Source organism: Seriola aureovittata, chromosome 2 (assembly GCF_021018895.1).
Source record: "Seriola aureovittata isolate HTS-2021-v1 ecotype China chromosome 2, ASM2101889v1, whole genome shotgun sequence".
NCBI classification, from domain to species: domain Eukaryota; kingdom Metazoa; phylum Chordata; class Actinopteri; order Carangiformes; family Carangidae; genus Seriola; species Seriola aureovittata.
This window is the reverse complement of record NC_079365.1, coordinates 19,919,129-19,934,330: the sequence shown is the minus strand read 5'-3', so window position 1 is coordinate 19,934,330 and position 15,202 is coordinate 19,919,129. Positions and strand designations below refer to the sequence as shown.

Sequence of the window (15,202 nt, the reverse complement as noted above, 5' to 3'; positions counted from 1 at the left end):
TAAAGTTTTGACATGTTTTCTTGCGCTTCATTGCTAGAAGAGCGCAGTGGATGGAATGAAGATCACACCCCATTCTTCCAAGAAAGGGAACAAATATTGACATCATGAGAATTTATTTCAGGCCACAATAAGCTCTGGAAATATTTAACATGTTAAACACATTCACATGGGAAAGTGTTTTTTAAAAAAATGAGGTGGGGTCATATGGAAGGCTTTATGAGTCACACAGATAGGCTCAGCCAGAAATAATCTCCAGGGAATGACAGTGACACTAAAACAAGTTTTCTCACAACCGGTCAGGGGCAGTTTGGCAGTCGCTACTATTGCTAGCTCCAGTAATTATGTCAGTCGTGTTAGGGTACAGTCTGAGCCCTGGTGTCGCCCCTCCTCCGGCCCTCGCTTTCTCTCCTGTGCGCAGGCAGCAGTGAGCAGGGAGGGCGAATCCTACCCAGGTAACTGTGGTAAGGCACAGGGATGAGCTGAGCATTAAGTTGTTTCTGATCTGCCACCTCGTAGGGTCCGTCGTCATAGAAACCGAGGTCAAGCAGAGTCTGGTTAAGGAGCTGGACACGCATCTCACCTGGAATGGAAATAGGTGAGGGAACAGCAAAGCAACAGCACAACATTGGCCGAGGATGCAGGACTATGGACACATGTGCATGATTGCACTTCTATACTGATAAATTCCAGTGGAAACACTGGGCTGAATCAGAGCAATCAATCATATCTGGCAGACAATATGCAGAATCAAATCTCAGGGTACTACAGTGTGCATTATATAAATGCCTGAAACAATTACACAATAAAGCATAGAATTAATCTTGTGTGGCAGACTATGACAATACAATATAAATCAATCCACTAACTTATTATTGCATCAGAAAAATTTCAGTGCTTTCTTTGATTAACTGGATGCTGCCGCTCTGAATAATTTAATTGTCCAATTACTACATTGGTTTATGAATCAATTACATTTTTTATCTCTGAGTATTGCCCTACTAGTAGCACTGTTTTATTTAGACTGTTTACATGGCCTCGTTGTCTTCTCTAGCTCACACTACATTTTTTTCACAAAAAAAAGTCTCAGTATTCAATGTTTTGGGAAATAAACTTATTTGTTTTCTTGCCAGGAACAGTAACTTTCTGGTCTTTCTGCTGATGGTCCGAAATGGCAATTAAAGTAAGGTTAATTAGCAATCTTCAGAGTTACTGGTAGACAGATTTTTTTACATTTGGAAAGAGCCAGGCTAGCTGTTACACCCTGTTTTTAGTCTTTCTGCTAAGCTAATCAGCTGCTGGATGTAGCCTGTTATTTACCATACAGACATGTCTTTTGATTCTTAGTAAGAAAGCTAATTAGTATAATTCCCAAAATGTATAATTATTCCTTTAAATCAGAGAAAAATCTAAAAAACAAGCATTTGAAACATAGTAATGGCAAAAGAGGGTAATCAATACAAAATTGGGAATTCAATAAAATGTAATTCCCGACAAAAATTTCTTTTAATAACATCATCTACACACCAATACAACATCTGATACTGCATGCGTGTGGCAAACACATTAGCCATAACATACACATTAGCCATAATATCTCTAAAAGGCGATGTATGCCGGCAGAGTCCACTTGTTGCTGCCACGTAGAGGCATAAAAATACTAACCATTTCTCCATAAGAATAAAACATGTCTGTAACACTTCTGCAGGCCAACAAGAGTCCTCACCTTTCCAGTTGTATGTTCCTGGAGCGCCAAACAGAATGAAGTTATTGTCTGGGGTGAAACTGACAGACAGGCCCTGCTGACAGAAACCAAACTGCTCGTGTCCCTGTGGTCGACCCTCGCAGAACTTCCACTCCCCTCCATCCAGGTCATCCCGCTCTGTCAGGTCCTCACTCAACACGTAACAGCGTCCAATGGGGTCACGAGTCTCTGAAGGTTGACTTACACGTTGTCTGAGCTCATACAGGTGAGCGCAGGTCTGGTGAGGGATTGGTAACAGCATTGTCATATTTATTTTCACTCATTTTTGGAAGTGATGACAAAAAAAGTTATAATGGTTTATTCAGTAAAACGTAACAGATCATCCAAAGCTGAAAACGTGTCTTCTATGTTATCATCTAAGTCTCATTCTCAAAAACCAGACCTAGCTTCCTGCACTGATGAATTTACATGATGTGATCTGCACTTACCACCACCTTCCCTCCAATTCCCTGACTTTTGACAGTAACTCCCAGCCACTGGTTGTCCTTGCTCTCTCTGTCCAGACTCACTGAGAGAAAACACAGTAGGAAATGGCTGTCATGTTGGTTTCCATACTGTAAACCAATTAGGATCTGAGCCACAGAAAGCAAACAGCACTTTGTTATGCAGTGGAGTTATTTGAATTCAAATGATAATATACTCTTCTCTTATGTAATGCTAATGACTAAGTAAAATTGAGAGTAAATACATTTCAATGGCAACATTAGTTAGAAGCTTTTGAATACAAAGTAGTGGCGTGCAGGGCAGGCAAGGCAAGCAGTGCTTGTCCAGTTACAGATAAAAAATAGATAAATTAGAAAGATACCGAAGTGAAAGTGATATCTCTCCACACATCTGATTTCACAACAGCGTTCTGTGCCATAAAGGATGTGTTGCCTGTTTGCATTCATCATGTATTTTACTGCCCACTTGTGGTGGCAGCAGGACATTGTCTATGAAAGCTAGCTTGACTACAAACCGTTGCGTCCGTCGTTTCTGTCGTTTTCGTGGGTGTGACCATGTCCCGTTGACAAAGGCTGAAGCGGAGATGACAGCATCCTGTTTTTGTTTGTTTGGTTTTTTGTTTTAGTTTGCGCATGCGCAGTGAGGATAATCCTGGGATTATTGACGGTCCATGGTGATTAGTTTTAGCCAAAATGTGCTTGTCAAACTAATACATCCATTGTAAAGTTTTCCTTGACTAAGATTCTACCGTTGTGAGATCAGTTATGATATATGACGCATCATACGCATGCGCAGAAGTGTGTGAAAACTAGACTTCGCGTTAACAGGCAGCATTAGGAGGTAAACTAGCAAATTACACTGATTTATTATCTCCGTGCAAATTATGCAGTAAATTTGGGACAGAATGTTGTTACACAAGCTCAGTACGTGGGTTGTGTGCGTAGAGAGAGAGAGAGAGAGCAGTGCTGGCGACCAGAGCAGAGAGTTAGCTAGTTAGTTCGCAGTTAGCAGTATTGCTCTGAACATACAGTGCGATGTAAGTAAACTTTAGGCTGTTTGTGCTACAACTACAACTACAGCCACAACTCCTCAAGACCGAAGTCCCTCGTCTCCCCTGTGCTCTTCAACTACAGGCCAGACTATGATCTAGGAAGGGATAACAACGCTGAGGCTGGAAAATGCAGGATTCTGCTTTGTCACTACAGAGCGTGTCATTTGTCAGTTAATGGTAAATGTTTTTAATTTAAGTTATTTTTTAGATATTTAACCTCCATACTGTACATTTGATATGTTTACTGTCAGTTCAGAAGAATAATATTAATACTTCTTCAGCCAGGGAGGTGAAAGGTGAAGATGTCCAGGCAGAGAGCGGCAGGATGCAGGAGAGACTTTCAGCTCAGGTAAGACAGGCAGCGCAAAATCAAGAGTTAGTACAGGCCCAGAATTTAATAGAGATTTCCTACTGCTACTGTCATGAAAAGGTATGTTTAAGTCTGGTCCATATTTTTGAGTTTAGTTGCAGAGTAGTAAACAGCTAAAATGCACACTGAGTTTGGTTGTGGGGGGCTTGGCTCTGCTTGCCTATCTGTCATGCATGCCACTGATACAAAAGTATGTTGACATTCACAATCACATAATCTTGCAGCCAGCCAGTGGACCTACAAAGGCTTATTCTTATATTACTATACTGATAAAGTATTAGTCAGAAGATAAATTCAAGACTGATATCAGTGGAAAAGTCAAAAATAGAAAGCACAGCAAGTGTTTTAATAGTGCTTTAAAATCTCTGCTGTGTACAAATTTAGGACTGAAACAAACAATTTTTTTTTCCCTAGGCACTAATCTTTCCAGTAAAATTCTAAATTTAAACAGTTGAAAATCCAAAATGTTCACTTTACTGTTCGAAAAGGACTAAGAAAAGCAGAAAATATTAACATTAGAGAAATTGGAACAAAATCATTTGTGGCAAGAAATTACATAAACACTTCATCAATGACCAAAATAGTTTCTGATTATCTTATTTATCAACTGATCGACTAATCATTTTAGCTCTACTACAAACTCACCATCTCCATCAATATCCACCCTCTCACAGTCGTACTCCTCTGGTGTGATTGGACACCTGAACAGAGCTCCTGGTCGACTGCCCTGCAACCTCCCCTGCCCCGCTGCCTGTGGCGCGCCCACCAGGATCCTGAGGGAACATCAGTGACATTTAATTGTAATACGTGGCGTCCAAGATTGATGGAAGATGTTGCAGAGGTATGTCTCACACACACATAACAGAAATGTCATTGTCAATTTGTCCGGGATCCCATGAAAGAAACTTCTCACACACACATACTTAAGATCTTACGAGTCTATATTTATGAAAGGTACAATCAATGCAGCCATTAAAACACAACAAAGATATTTACATAATGTGACTGTATATGTGATGCCAACCAAATGTGACTGTTGTTGGTGGCTGATAGATAGTTTTGTATTTGTTTCTTTACAACAAAGAGCTCTGTGCTATACTTTCTTTTAACTGTAAGTATGAACATAGATTTTTTTCAAATCGAAAAACAAAGTTGGTAATAGTGGTTTCATCCCCAAGTAGTGTCTGCAGGTATTGCTTCGATGCTGTACACAGCCCCAAAAAGCAGTAATCTATAGCAGCCTGTATGTTGCCTAAGAGGCAAAACCCAGGGTCAAACAACAATCGAGCTCTGACTGCTGCTGCTCATAAATATTATTTCTCTGCATGCAAGGCAATAACTAAAGGTGACTCGGACATCAAATATACGGAAACAATAAAACAAAAAAAGTGCGGTGGACAAAAACTGAATTCTGAAAAGTGACGGGGGCATGTGACATGTTTTGGCAAAAAGCCTCAGCTGACCAAAGCCACCATTACTCTAAAGTATAAACACCTGCCGCTTAAGCAAAATTATTCAAATCCTGCTGACACAGCCTACAGTTGAGCTGTCACATTATCTTGACTTGAAATTGATTCAAAATATTTCTGTGAAATCTATGGATACTGTAGCTTTACTATCAAAGAAAGGAAAAGTTTTATTCTCAGTGAGTTGGTTGCTGATATTCTGGGGCCAGTGTCACTGTCCTCTGCCTTATTAGGAGTGGCTGATTCAGTCTAGGATGCTATTTAAAAACCGAGCGTTGGGCCACATTCCACCCAACACCGTCAGCCGTGGCATACTGTATGCATGGAAGCGTGACTAGATGTGGAGAAACTGAGGGAGAGGAGACAGATCGTAACATAAAAAGCAGAATGTAAGATGGAAAGAAAGAGACGAGAAAGAGAGGATTAGAACATACCGAGTGAGAGAGATCGATCCTAAATTTGGCGCAACAACAGCAGCTACATTGTATTTACAGCTTAATTATAACAATGACATTGGCAAAGAAAATGCTTGGCTCAGTAGTGTGACTAACTAGCTGCAATGCCTATATGAAAGGTGCCCTCCACCAGCCCCCTTCATATCTACCTTGTTGTGTACACACTTAAATTAAAGTTATCTCTGTGGCTGGGAAGTATTTTTGCCTATAAATACAGAGCAGCAAGCTGATAGCACTGCACAGACCATGCAGACAAACAGAGACGTGGATGTCTGAGTGATCTCAGAGAGGCAGCCATAACATGAGTGTCAGGTGTGCAGCAACTCCTTTTTACTCTTGTGCTGGATAATTGAGATAGTTATGTTTGATACAGCACATGATAAGCATTTGACAATACTAGCTCCACTCTTCGTAAGTGAGTCAATTGTTCCTTTCCTACTGAGCAACAGGTGACAGCAAGCATACAGATACAATACTATTTACAACCCTCTAGGCAGTATGTATCTTCATGTTTCATAGTAAAAATAGGGAAATACGAAGCTTGCTAAATTCTCACTTACCTACAGTGTTACAGATGTGGTCATTAATTGATTTTGCATGATTGTACAATGGTAATTTTCATAAAGTTTCTTCTACTGAACTGACATTCATAGTCCCAAGGAGACCTGATGATCAACTGACTTTTCATCTGACGCTAACGTTAGCACCAACAGCTGGTTAAAAAATGTCTGCTATTTCTACATATCATATGTTAATATGCTCATTGGACCTGTTATCTGGCAGTAGGATCATACATGTTCAAAAGGTGTTTTGTGATCCAACAGATGTTTACTCTTTGCCGAGAATGAAAGCAATTTTTAGATCCAATATTTCCACAGACTGTTCAGAATATTCTTTCTGATATTTTGATCTAAGTTTGGCTTTTGTCCGAGGTTCCTCTCTACCGCTTTCACTACTGAATGTTGTGGATTTAACTGTTGGTTCAAACACTGGCAAATGTTTTTGGACATTAAAACCTGTGGGATCATGAAAATACCTTTGAGATTGCAACCTGCTGCTGTAACACATGAAAAATGTGCTTTTACTTTTGATCGCTGTGCAAGGAATGCAAATGATAATTTTCCCAATACTTCAGTTTATGACTAAATACTTGCATCTGTGACAACTGTTCTTTGTGTTGCCATTTAGCAAATGCTGCAATGCCAATGCTGTAACACAAACGCTGCTTTGTGGCATCATCTGAGTTGGCCAATCACATACATGCAAGGCCACTCCTCCAACTGGACATCCTGAATCGTGTTTTAATGTCTCCCTGGCACATGAAACAACACACACACACCAACACAGGCCCTAGCATTGTTTTAACACAGGGCAAATGTCTGTCTGAATGCAGCCTAATCATAGGGTAACATACAACCATTTGAGGTCATACTTGGGGCTAGTGCTAACTGCTAACTTTAAGCATGCTGTCAACATGGCCCAGATATTATTAAGTACTAGCAGTAAGGATCTTAAAATAGCAAAGTTTCACTACATCAAACTGTCATACTAATTTTACACCACCACAATAACAGCAGTAGATCCTGACTTGTCTTTTCTTCCAGTGTAAGAAAACACGTTTGTCCACCCTTTCATCCTGGCGAAGCACAATATTACACTCAGAGACTCAAACGACAGCTGATACCACCCAGACTGCCAGACAGCTCCACTTTATTTTTTACTCCTGTCTGGTCTTTCCTGAAAAATAGGCTACCTCTATTGAGGTGCAGCCGTGCATGTCTCAGGAATGATTCCCCTTACCTTAATGAATGAGAACCCAAAACAGTCACCCAAAGCAAAGACATCTCATGTGATAATGGCAGCTGCACACATCAGTGGTGGTCCACATAAAATAAAAAAAAATCCAACCAGTGTTAATCTAATGCAAACACATGTTAAACAAAAGGGATCTGGTTAAGAGGAAGAACATATCAGTAAAAAAAAACCTGATAAGATCGGGTCCCTCTTGCAGCTCAGCATTCCAGGGGGCTCTGGTTTATGTTCAGGAGGTTAAGGTGATACCTCTCCCCCCCCCCACATTTGCAGACACACACACAGGTGTCAGGGTGTAAGGGTGGGAGGTCTGTTAAGCTGTTATACCACCAGTATTTGTAGAAGAGAGGTGGATGGCTTCCAACCTGTCTGGGTAGCAAAGCCTTATATGTGGTCAACCCTGACAGATAGAAATAATTCTTCAGTAAGAGAGCATCATATCATAAATGAAAAATGGGATATGTTGGCTCAACGGCAGGTAAATTTATACCTGTTGGCATCACATTTCACTTACGATAGATGCAAGATCATTTTAATACAAGATCACTATGAGAAAATGTCTGCCTATCAGGGTCAGATGAGATACTGAGGATAGGATGAGATGTTATTGTAGGGAAAGATGGGAATGCACAAATTCTCAAAAATTGTCACAGCTCATCCTCTTTCTGTGAAGTTAAGTGATTGATTATCTGAAGTTGGGAGCATGTGGAGATGCAGACAGGCACACATTTGACACCCAAATTTGACACGGATAAAACGTCATGGCTGAGTAATACTTTCAATTATTTTGCCCACGTCTTAGCTCACCTCATTGTTTTCGATTGAGTCACATAGTATGATCGTGATCTCCTCTGCCAAGCTCATCTTTCACTAAACCCGCATTTGACATTGAGTCAGAGGTGTGTGTGTGTGTGTGTGTGTGTGTGTGTGTGTGTGTGTGTGTGTGTGTGTGTGTGTGTTGTGTGTGTGTGTGTGTGTGTGTGTAATGTGAGTGGTTGTGCGTAATGTGTTGTTGTTGCTGCTGCACATTGAGTCTGGGGGAGATATCAGTGTGTTGAGTGTGACGGTGATGGAGTCTATAGTGAAATACCCACATGAACCCAGACACCACAAAGCAGGCACCAGCATGGCTGAAGTGTGTGGATTTGTGTGATTTACATTACCAGGTTGTACGTATAGATTAGATCATGCACCTGGGGCCTGTCTGCATCAGACAAATCTGACAAACTGATTTAAACAAGTCTACAGCCGTTCCAGCAGCATCGTGGGGCTTTGAGCTAAATTCTAATGTCAGCATTCACCATGTTCCCAATCTTAGTTCAGCATGTTGGTACGCTAACATTTGCTAATTAGCATTAAACTACAGTAGTACAGCTGGTATTTGGTCATAAATCAAACTACTGGACAAAATAAAAATATGACTTCATGATGGTGCGAAAGGAAAAGTTAAGTCACTAGGATTTATCCTCTAGGGAACACAAATGTCACTATACAAAATTTCATGGCAATCCATCCAACAGTTGTTGATAGCAATGGTGAACTCAGACAGACAGACTGGTCCTCGACTGTTAACATTGGTAAATATATAGAATGTGGTCAAATAAATAGTATAAACATAAAACATACACAGAGATTAAATGTAGACATCTTGCGTCATTGATCAAGAACTAGTATTGAACTTGTGGTAGAGAAGAGTCAGCCAGTCACAGCGTCCATCAAGCTGTCAGTCATTGTTCAATCAAGTAATTAACACCAATCAAAGATAAACTGCTAATTTTATAAAGAGGGTGTTTGGAAATCAGTTTGGTTCAGCTACTGTTTGTATTTGTAAGTTAGTTACTTTAAGCGCTACTTGGAGACCCTATAGTAGCTTGTACTTAGAATGAATCATGAATATGGAACATGGTGCAGGATAAATTTGCTATCACTGAAACAATAACAGTGTATTACAGCATATTGCCAAAACCCCGGAAATTCATAAAGCTGGAGCTTGTTAAACAATGGTTTATGAGCCCACCCTGGGTCTTCATCCTTGTTTTTCCAGCTAATCATCACAAACAAAACACAGACACACACACAGCATCCTCATTACACTGCACTCATACCCATGTGCAGTGACCCCAACACTCTCCACAATCCTGTCCACCCCTCCCCCATGCAAACCCCCATACACACACACACACACACACACACACACACACACACACACACACACATGCACACACAAAATCCAATCCTCCTTAAATCCCCCCACCCCCACCCCCCCACTCCTAGGAGTCACATCCCTGGATACAGCCTCAGTGGAAGAGGCAGAAAGACAAAACAATGTGATCAAAGCAAAGAAGTACATCACATTCAGACCAGCATTCTTTCAGAAACAGACCAGAAAATATAGGTATGTGTCAAACCTTTAAACATGATCTCGTCATTTTCAGCCTGGCGTCCCCGTACACTTGAAGCTTGTTAAATACCATTTTGGCAACTTTTGTGTTGCTAAAAATCAATTTATTCAGACTTAAATGTTCACTTACATCCAACTGAGAACAAGGCTGCCTTTTTGTTGTTACTTAAAAGATATTGGCGATGTGAGGGACATGTAAACACACTAATACAGTATAACAATACACGCAAACATCTGCACAAGGGTATTTAGTAATCCCAAGAGAAATCAAAGTCCTGTCTTGTTTGTGGAGACAAAGTACTGGCACTGAAACTAACAAAGGAGAAAATGCGATAGAAATGAAGTGAGAGAAAGAAAAGAGAGGGAAACATTTCAGGCGTTGATGAGGCGGCCACACAAGCTGCCTCTACCTCTATTCATAAAGGGCCTCAAAGTGACTGCACATCATCCAAACGGTGTGCTTAAGGGAATAAAGGCTTTTTCACACTTAATTTTAGCATAAAGATCAATTTAAAGAGCAACTGAAACAGCGCATGCAGCCTTTTCAAAAACCCAACCCTTCCTTGGAATTTTCCAGGCGTGGAACGTTGTGAAATGCTGAATCAAAACATTTTAAATTTTTAGTTTCCAGATCATTTCAGTTGATTCTTCCTAATCTATCTGCTCACACCCTTTAACATCTGTCCATCGAGATCAGTGTGAGGCTTTTGCTCTACAGACAGTGGCTCTATAGGATCAGCATGGGGGCCAGGGGCTCTCTAGGTCTGTTGTTATCCTGAGGCAAGACTGTGACCTCTGACCTGGACACACAAACACACACGCACACTTACACACACAGAAACACACACAGACACACATGCAAAGGAAAACATGTGCAAGCATGCAAACATTAATAGAGGCATGAGTGTACAAATAACTTGAATATTTATTCACAATCTCACGCACACACAAGTGGATACACACCAGACAACAGAAGGCTCTGCGACAACTGTGTAAACTACGGATCAACACAGTGACTGCAGCCTGTCCAACAACGTCCACTGTGACAATCAGTCTCATAAAACAGAGCTAAAGGGCCTGTCTCGGAAAATGCTGCTTTCACACCTGACTCCAGTTTCACCTTTCAGATTTGCTGATGAGAAAACGACAGCTGAGAATGAGGTGACCGACTCTGAATCATCTCGTTTTGAACATCTCGACACTCTCCGTCTCTGGGTAGGGGAGAAAAGAGTTGCACAATAAAGTGCAAAAAGAGAGACAGAAACAGCTGCCAGTCCATGCACAAACCCCTTTGGGATATTGTGGTTCACTGCCCACGGATGTGATTCAACTTCCTGCTTAAAAGATTTGTTCTGTTGAAATCGCAAGGGCTGTTTGATATTAAATTAAAAAAACTCAACAAAATTTTTTTTCAAAGACCCTTGGAACTTAAGGCAACACTGAAAGTAGATTTCGGGACAGCTAAGCGTGAGAACAGAATGTTTTCCTGTATGTTAGAGGACAATGGTAACCCCATCCTCACTTTACATGCATCTTTAACAACCCCTGAGCTCACCACCTGCCCCACTACTGATCAATAAATGAACGGCTATTTCCAGACATAGATGGGGTAATGATTGGCCCTCAGGTCCGAAGTGTAAAGAGCACACAGCCCCTTACACCATCCATCCTCTGTTCCTTTTTACCTCCTGCTTTTCTTGTCCCCCCTTACCCATTCATCCATCTATTGATCTGTCTATCTAGATACTTATCCATTTGGTTCTCATATTCCACCTTTAGCTGCTCTTTCTTTCCCTTTCTTATTGTCTTGTAAGTGTAGCATTTGCAATACTGTACAATTTGCTTGTAGTTAAGGTCATGTGCTTCAGCTATCCATCCATCTATTGCGCGCGTGTATGTGTGTGTGTGTGTGTGTGTGTGTGTGTGTGTGTGTGTGTGTGTTTCAGAAACTGTTAGAAAAAAAATCTGAAAATGAGAAAGAACAAAGAGCAGAAACATTGATTAATTTCTCACCCAACAAAGTAAACATTGCTAATTGCTTCTTTAACATTTGTGTCATACTGACCCCTGTATGTGGTATTTAAAAAACTTAGGAGCCCCTCCTCAACCAAACTGAGATAGTCATTGTTTAAAAACACTGGCAGCCATATTTACAGGTTGACAGCCACGTTCCCTTTACAGCACTATGGTACAAAATGAACAAGCCAATAACTAAAGGCTTTTGTCACAATAAAAGAATGGTCTTGGTACTTTGCGATGGCTATCTATTGCAGATTTGACACAGCTAATTCAACCCATAATTCTGTGAGGAAATTAGAAAAGGTGAACAAAGTTTATGATTTGATTCCCGACCAGGGAACCTTTGTTGCATGCCATTCACTTCTTACTCGCTGTCCTTGTTTCCTGTCTCTCTCTAGACTATCTACTGTCCAATAAAGGCAAAATGCCAACAAAAGAAAATCTTTACAAGAAAAGAGAAGCCTGTGATAATTCAAAAGATATCTATATGATGTTTTTGACTATTTTTAACCAGAATATATCCTGCAAAATCCAATAACAAATGTCTTTTGATAAATATAAACAAAAAGCCTCCACACTCACACTAATTTCCTGTTCCTGTCTGCTTTTTATGGCTTATCGCTGATCTCAGTTCAGTTTTTCAGTTCCCTCTGGAGCTGCCATCAGCTGATTGATTAAACTGCGTCTTTATCAGAGTTGGCTCAACTGCCTCCAGATGCACACACACTTAAGCGTGGACACACTCTCACACACACACATATTTAATCAAAGGGGAGGCCTGCCATGATTTATTCATCCCCGCAGCTCCCGTCCCCATCAGTCCCTCTGCCCCTCCCCCAACACACAGATCATATGATATTCATAGTCATGTCAAGGTAATGAATTAACAGCTGAGATTTTCATCAACTAACAGAGAAAGCAAGCCTTATACTCTCAAACATGAGTAATTCAAACCAAAGATAATGAGTATTTGTTCTGATAATACGACAAAACACCAGAAATCTTGACATTCTCGTGTGACCTCAGGTCTGTATCTGCCAACTATCTCTGAAGTGCAGATGCAGCAGCAGCTTCTGCTCCACCTACACTGCCAAACTGTGTATTTTTTCTGCACCTCCATCTGATCTGAGTTGTATGTTTCCTCCTGACTCTGCAGATTGTCCCTCTCCCTCCAGTGAGCACGTGGTCCGCAGAGTAATATTCCTGAAAGCTCTCAGCCAGGCAGCGCTGCTTCCCACCGAGCTTTTGTCCGAACCCAGGCAGCCCAGTGGAGGAATGGGAGAATGCTAAATAGACAGAGAGTAAGTGGGAGGTAGTAAAGAGCATTAATTGTGTGTGTGTGTGTGTGTGTGTGTGTGTGTGTGTGTGTGTTCATGCTAGACTGTAAAGCCCATGCTATATACCCTTTGCTTTTTCTGATCTCTCATATAAATAAGCACTGCAGCAGGGTGAGTTCCTACATTTATGAGGCTTTCACATGAATGGCCTCTGAGAGATTTAGCAACAAGAGTTACTGTGGGACAAACTGAAAAGGAGAGAGGGAGAGATTGAGCAGGAGAAAAGTCATGAATTGAATTAGGGAGGGTAAAAGGGGGAAGGTTCATTCTCAACTGTTAAGCCGGGGCTGAAAAAGCTGCTTTTATTTAGCTATTTTAATGCAAATTAGCACCCAGAAATTCTTCTTTGTGATATGAATGTGTGAAGCAGTTATGCTGGGCCCCATTTAAACACATTTATGTGTATCACATATGGCGCTAGGTACAGAGGATACTGTGTTTGACCCATGAAGACAAACGTATTGTTAGTTTTCACAATTAAACCACAAAGAAAAAATGTGTAACTGTAAAATAAAAAAAATAATTTAAAGGAATAGTTCAACATTTTGGAAAATATGCTTTTTTGCTTTCCTGCTTTGAGTTATAAGAGAAGATTGATACCAATCTTTTTTTTTTTTGCATTTGCATTTGACTTTGCTTGCAATCTCTGTAACCTTTCAGAGGTCATCCAAAAATGACTTCCATTGCCACTCTTGTTTGTTAAGCTGTGTTAATCAAGCCTCCAGTTCAGTGAGAGGATTTGTTCAGCTTCAGAAAGCTCTGTTTTAGATTCTTACTCAGCCAGTGAAACTGAACTCCAGACTAGATGTCTGGGATTATATCAGCTACCTGTGGCCCCACTGCCAGTGAGACTGAGTATTCCTGCTCAGAAAGGCTCCAAAGCAGGTCCACAGTAAACATGAACCTACTTTCTCCATGACAGCAATGCAACAGAGTAAATACTAGATCTATTGAATCAACAGTAAATCAATAGATAAATCATGGCCTGACACTATTGTCAATGATATGAGCCACGCTGCACCCAAAACAGACTTGATAGGGTCTTGGTAAAAAATAATTGTTTAATATTTATTAATTTGCCGCAGAAAAAGTGTTTAGAGGAAGAAAATAACTCCCATGAATCGAAACGAGACAAAAGGGGGCTAGCAATCAGGCCAGAAGAGATAAAGCACAATAGGTGTCTTTCAAGGCCAGAGAGATAGAAAAAAACAATAACAGATGATTTGTGGCCTACATCAGAGCAGCAGGCAGAACCTTCCCCCACCTTTGTCAAAGCACTCACAAACAGAAAAAAACCTTTACATTAAATCACGAGGGACAGATCAATATAAAAAAAAGATATGAAACTAAAAGCTGGAGGTTTTCCAGCCTGTATGAGTATGTTAGATATTACACGCCTTTGGCTCAGTGACCTAAACATTTACATACAGTGTTCAGACCCCTTCAATTTTTTCACATTTTGTTGTGTTGCAGCCTTTCACAAAAATAACCTTTCCCCTCATCACTCTCACTGAAAACAGAATTTAACAAATTTTTGTAAATTTATTAAAAAGGAAAAATATATTACATTGACATAAATATTCAGATACTTGAAATTTAGCTCAGGTGCCTCCCATTTCTCTTGATTAGCTTTGCAATGTTTCGGCACCTTGATTGGTGCACACCTGTGGTCAATTCAGCTGATTGGAACTGATTTGGAAAGGCACACACCTGTCTATATAAGGGCTCACCGACGACGATGCATATCAGAGCAAAGCTCTGAGGAGGAAGGAACTGCCTGCAGAGCTCAGAGACATGATTGTGTCAAGGTTGATTTCTTTTATTAAGCATAAGACTGCAATATAAAATGTGAAAAATATTAAAGGGGTTTTAACCCTTTCTGACATTCTGCACTGTACACAGAAAGCTGCATGTTATATCTTGCTGTCATAGGTCTATTCTAAGTATATTGAAGTAGGACATTAAAAGCCTGCAGTTTGTAGAATCAGCTTATCCTGAATATAGACTATCAGTGTTTTTAGCCACATTAGCAGGGTGGCTCAAGGGACTGAAATGCCGATCTATTGGTCCACCACTTTGGTCCTG

At 40.6% G+C, this 15,202-nt stretch overlaps 1 protein-coding gene and 1 long non-coding RNA gene across 4 annotated transcripts in view; one reads left to right on the top strand and one right to left on the bottom strand.

Annotated features, from left to right (window-relative positions):
• itga7 (integrin, alpha 7) overlaps positions 1–15,202 on the bottom strand; it is a 37,795-nt gene that overhangs the window by 17,413 nt on the left and 5,180 nt on the right. For 2 of the 3 annotated variants that reach the window (XR_008829967.1, XM_056400347.1), the window contains exons 2-5: positions 4,273–4,400; positions 2,191–2,270; positions 1,724–1,979; positions 449–580 (exon numbers count right to left, since the gene is read on the bottom strand). Coding sequence is in view for 2 of the 3 variants with exons in the window: in XM_056400347.1 (XP_056256322.1) it covers positions 449–580; positions 1,724–1,979; positions 2,191–2,270; positions 4,273–4,400 (596 nt within the window). In the remaining variant the exon portion in view is untranslated. The remainder of the gene's footprint in view (positions 1–448; positions 581–1,723; positions 1,980–2,190; positions 2,271–4,272; positions 4,401–15,202) is intronic. The other variant, XM_056400355.1, reaches the window with a different exon arrangement.
• Positions 2,737–13,593, top strand: LOC130184387 (uncharacterized). Its single transcript, XR_008829970.1, has 4 exons — positions 2,737–3,434; positions 3,539–3,606; positions 4,302–4,468; positions 12,937–13,593. It is a non-coding gene; the product is annotated as an uncharacterized LOC130184387 (long non-coding RNA).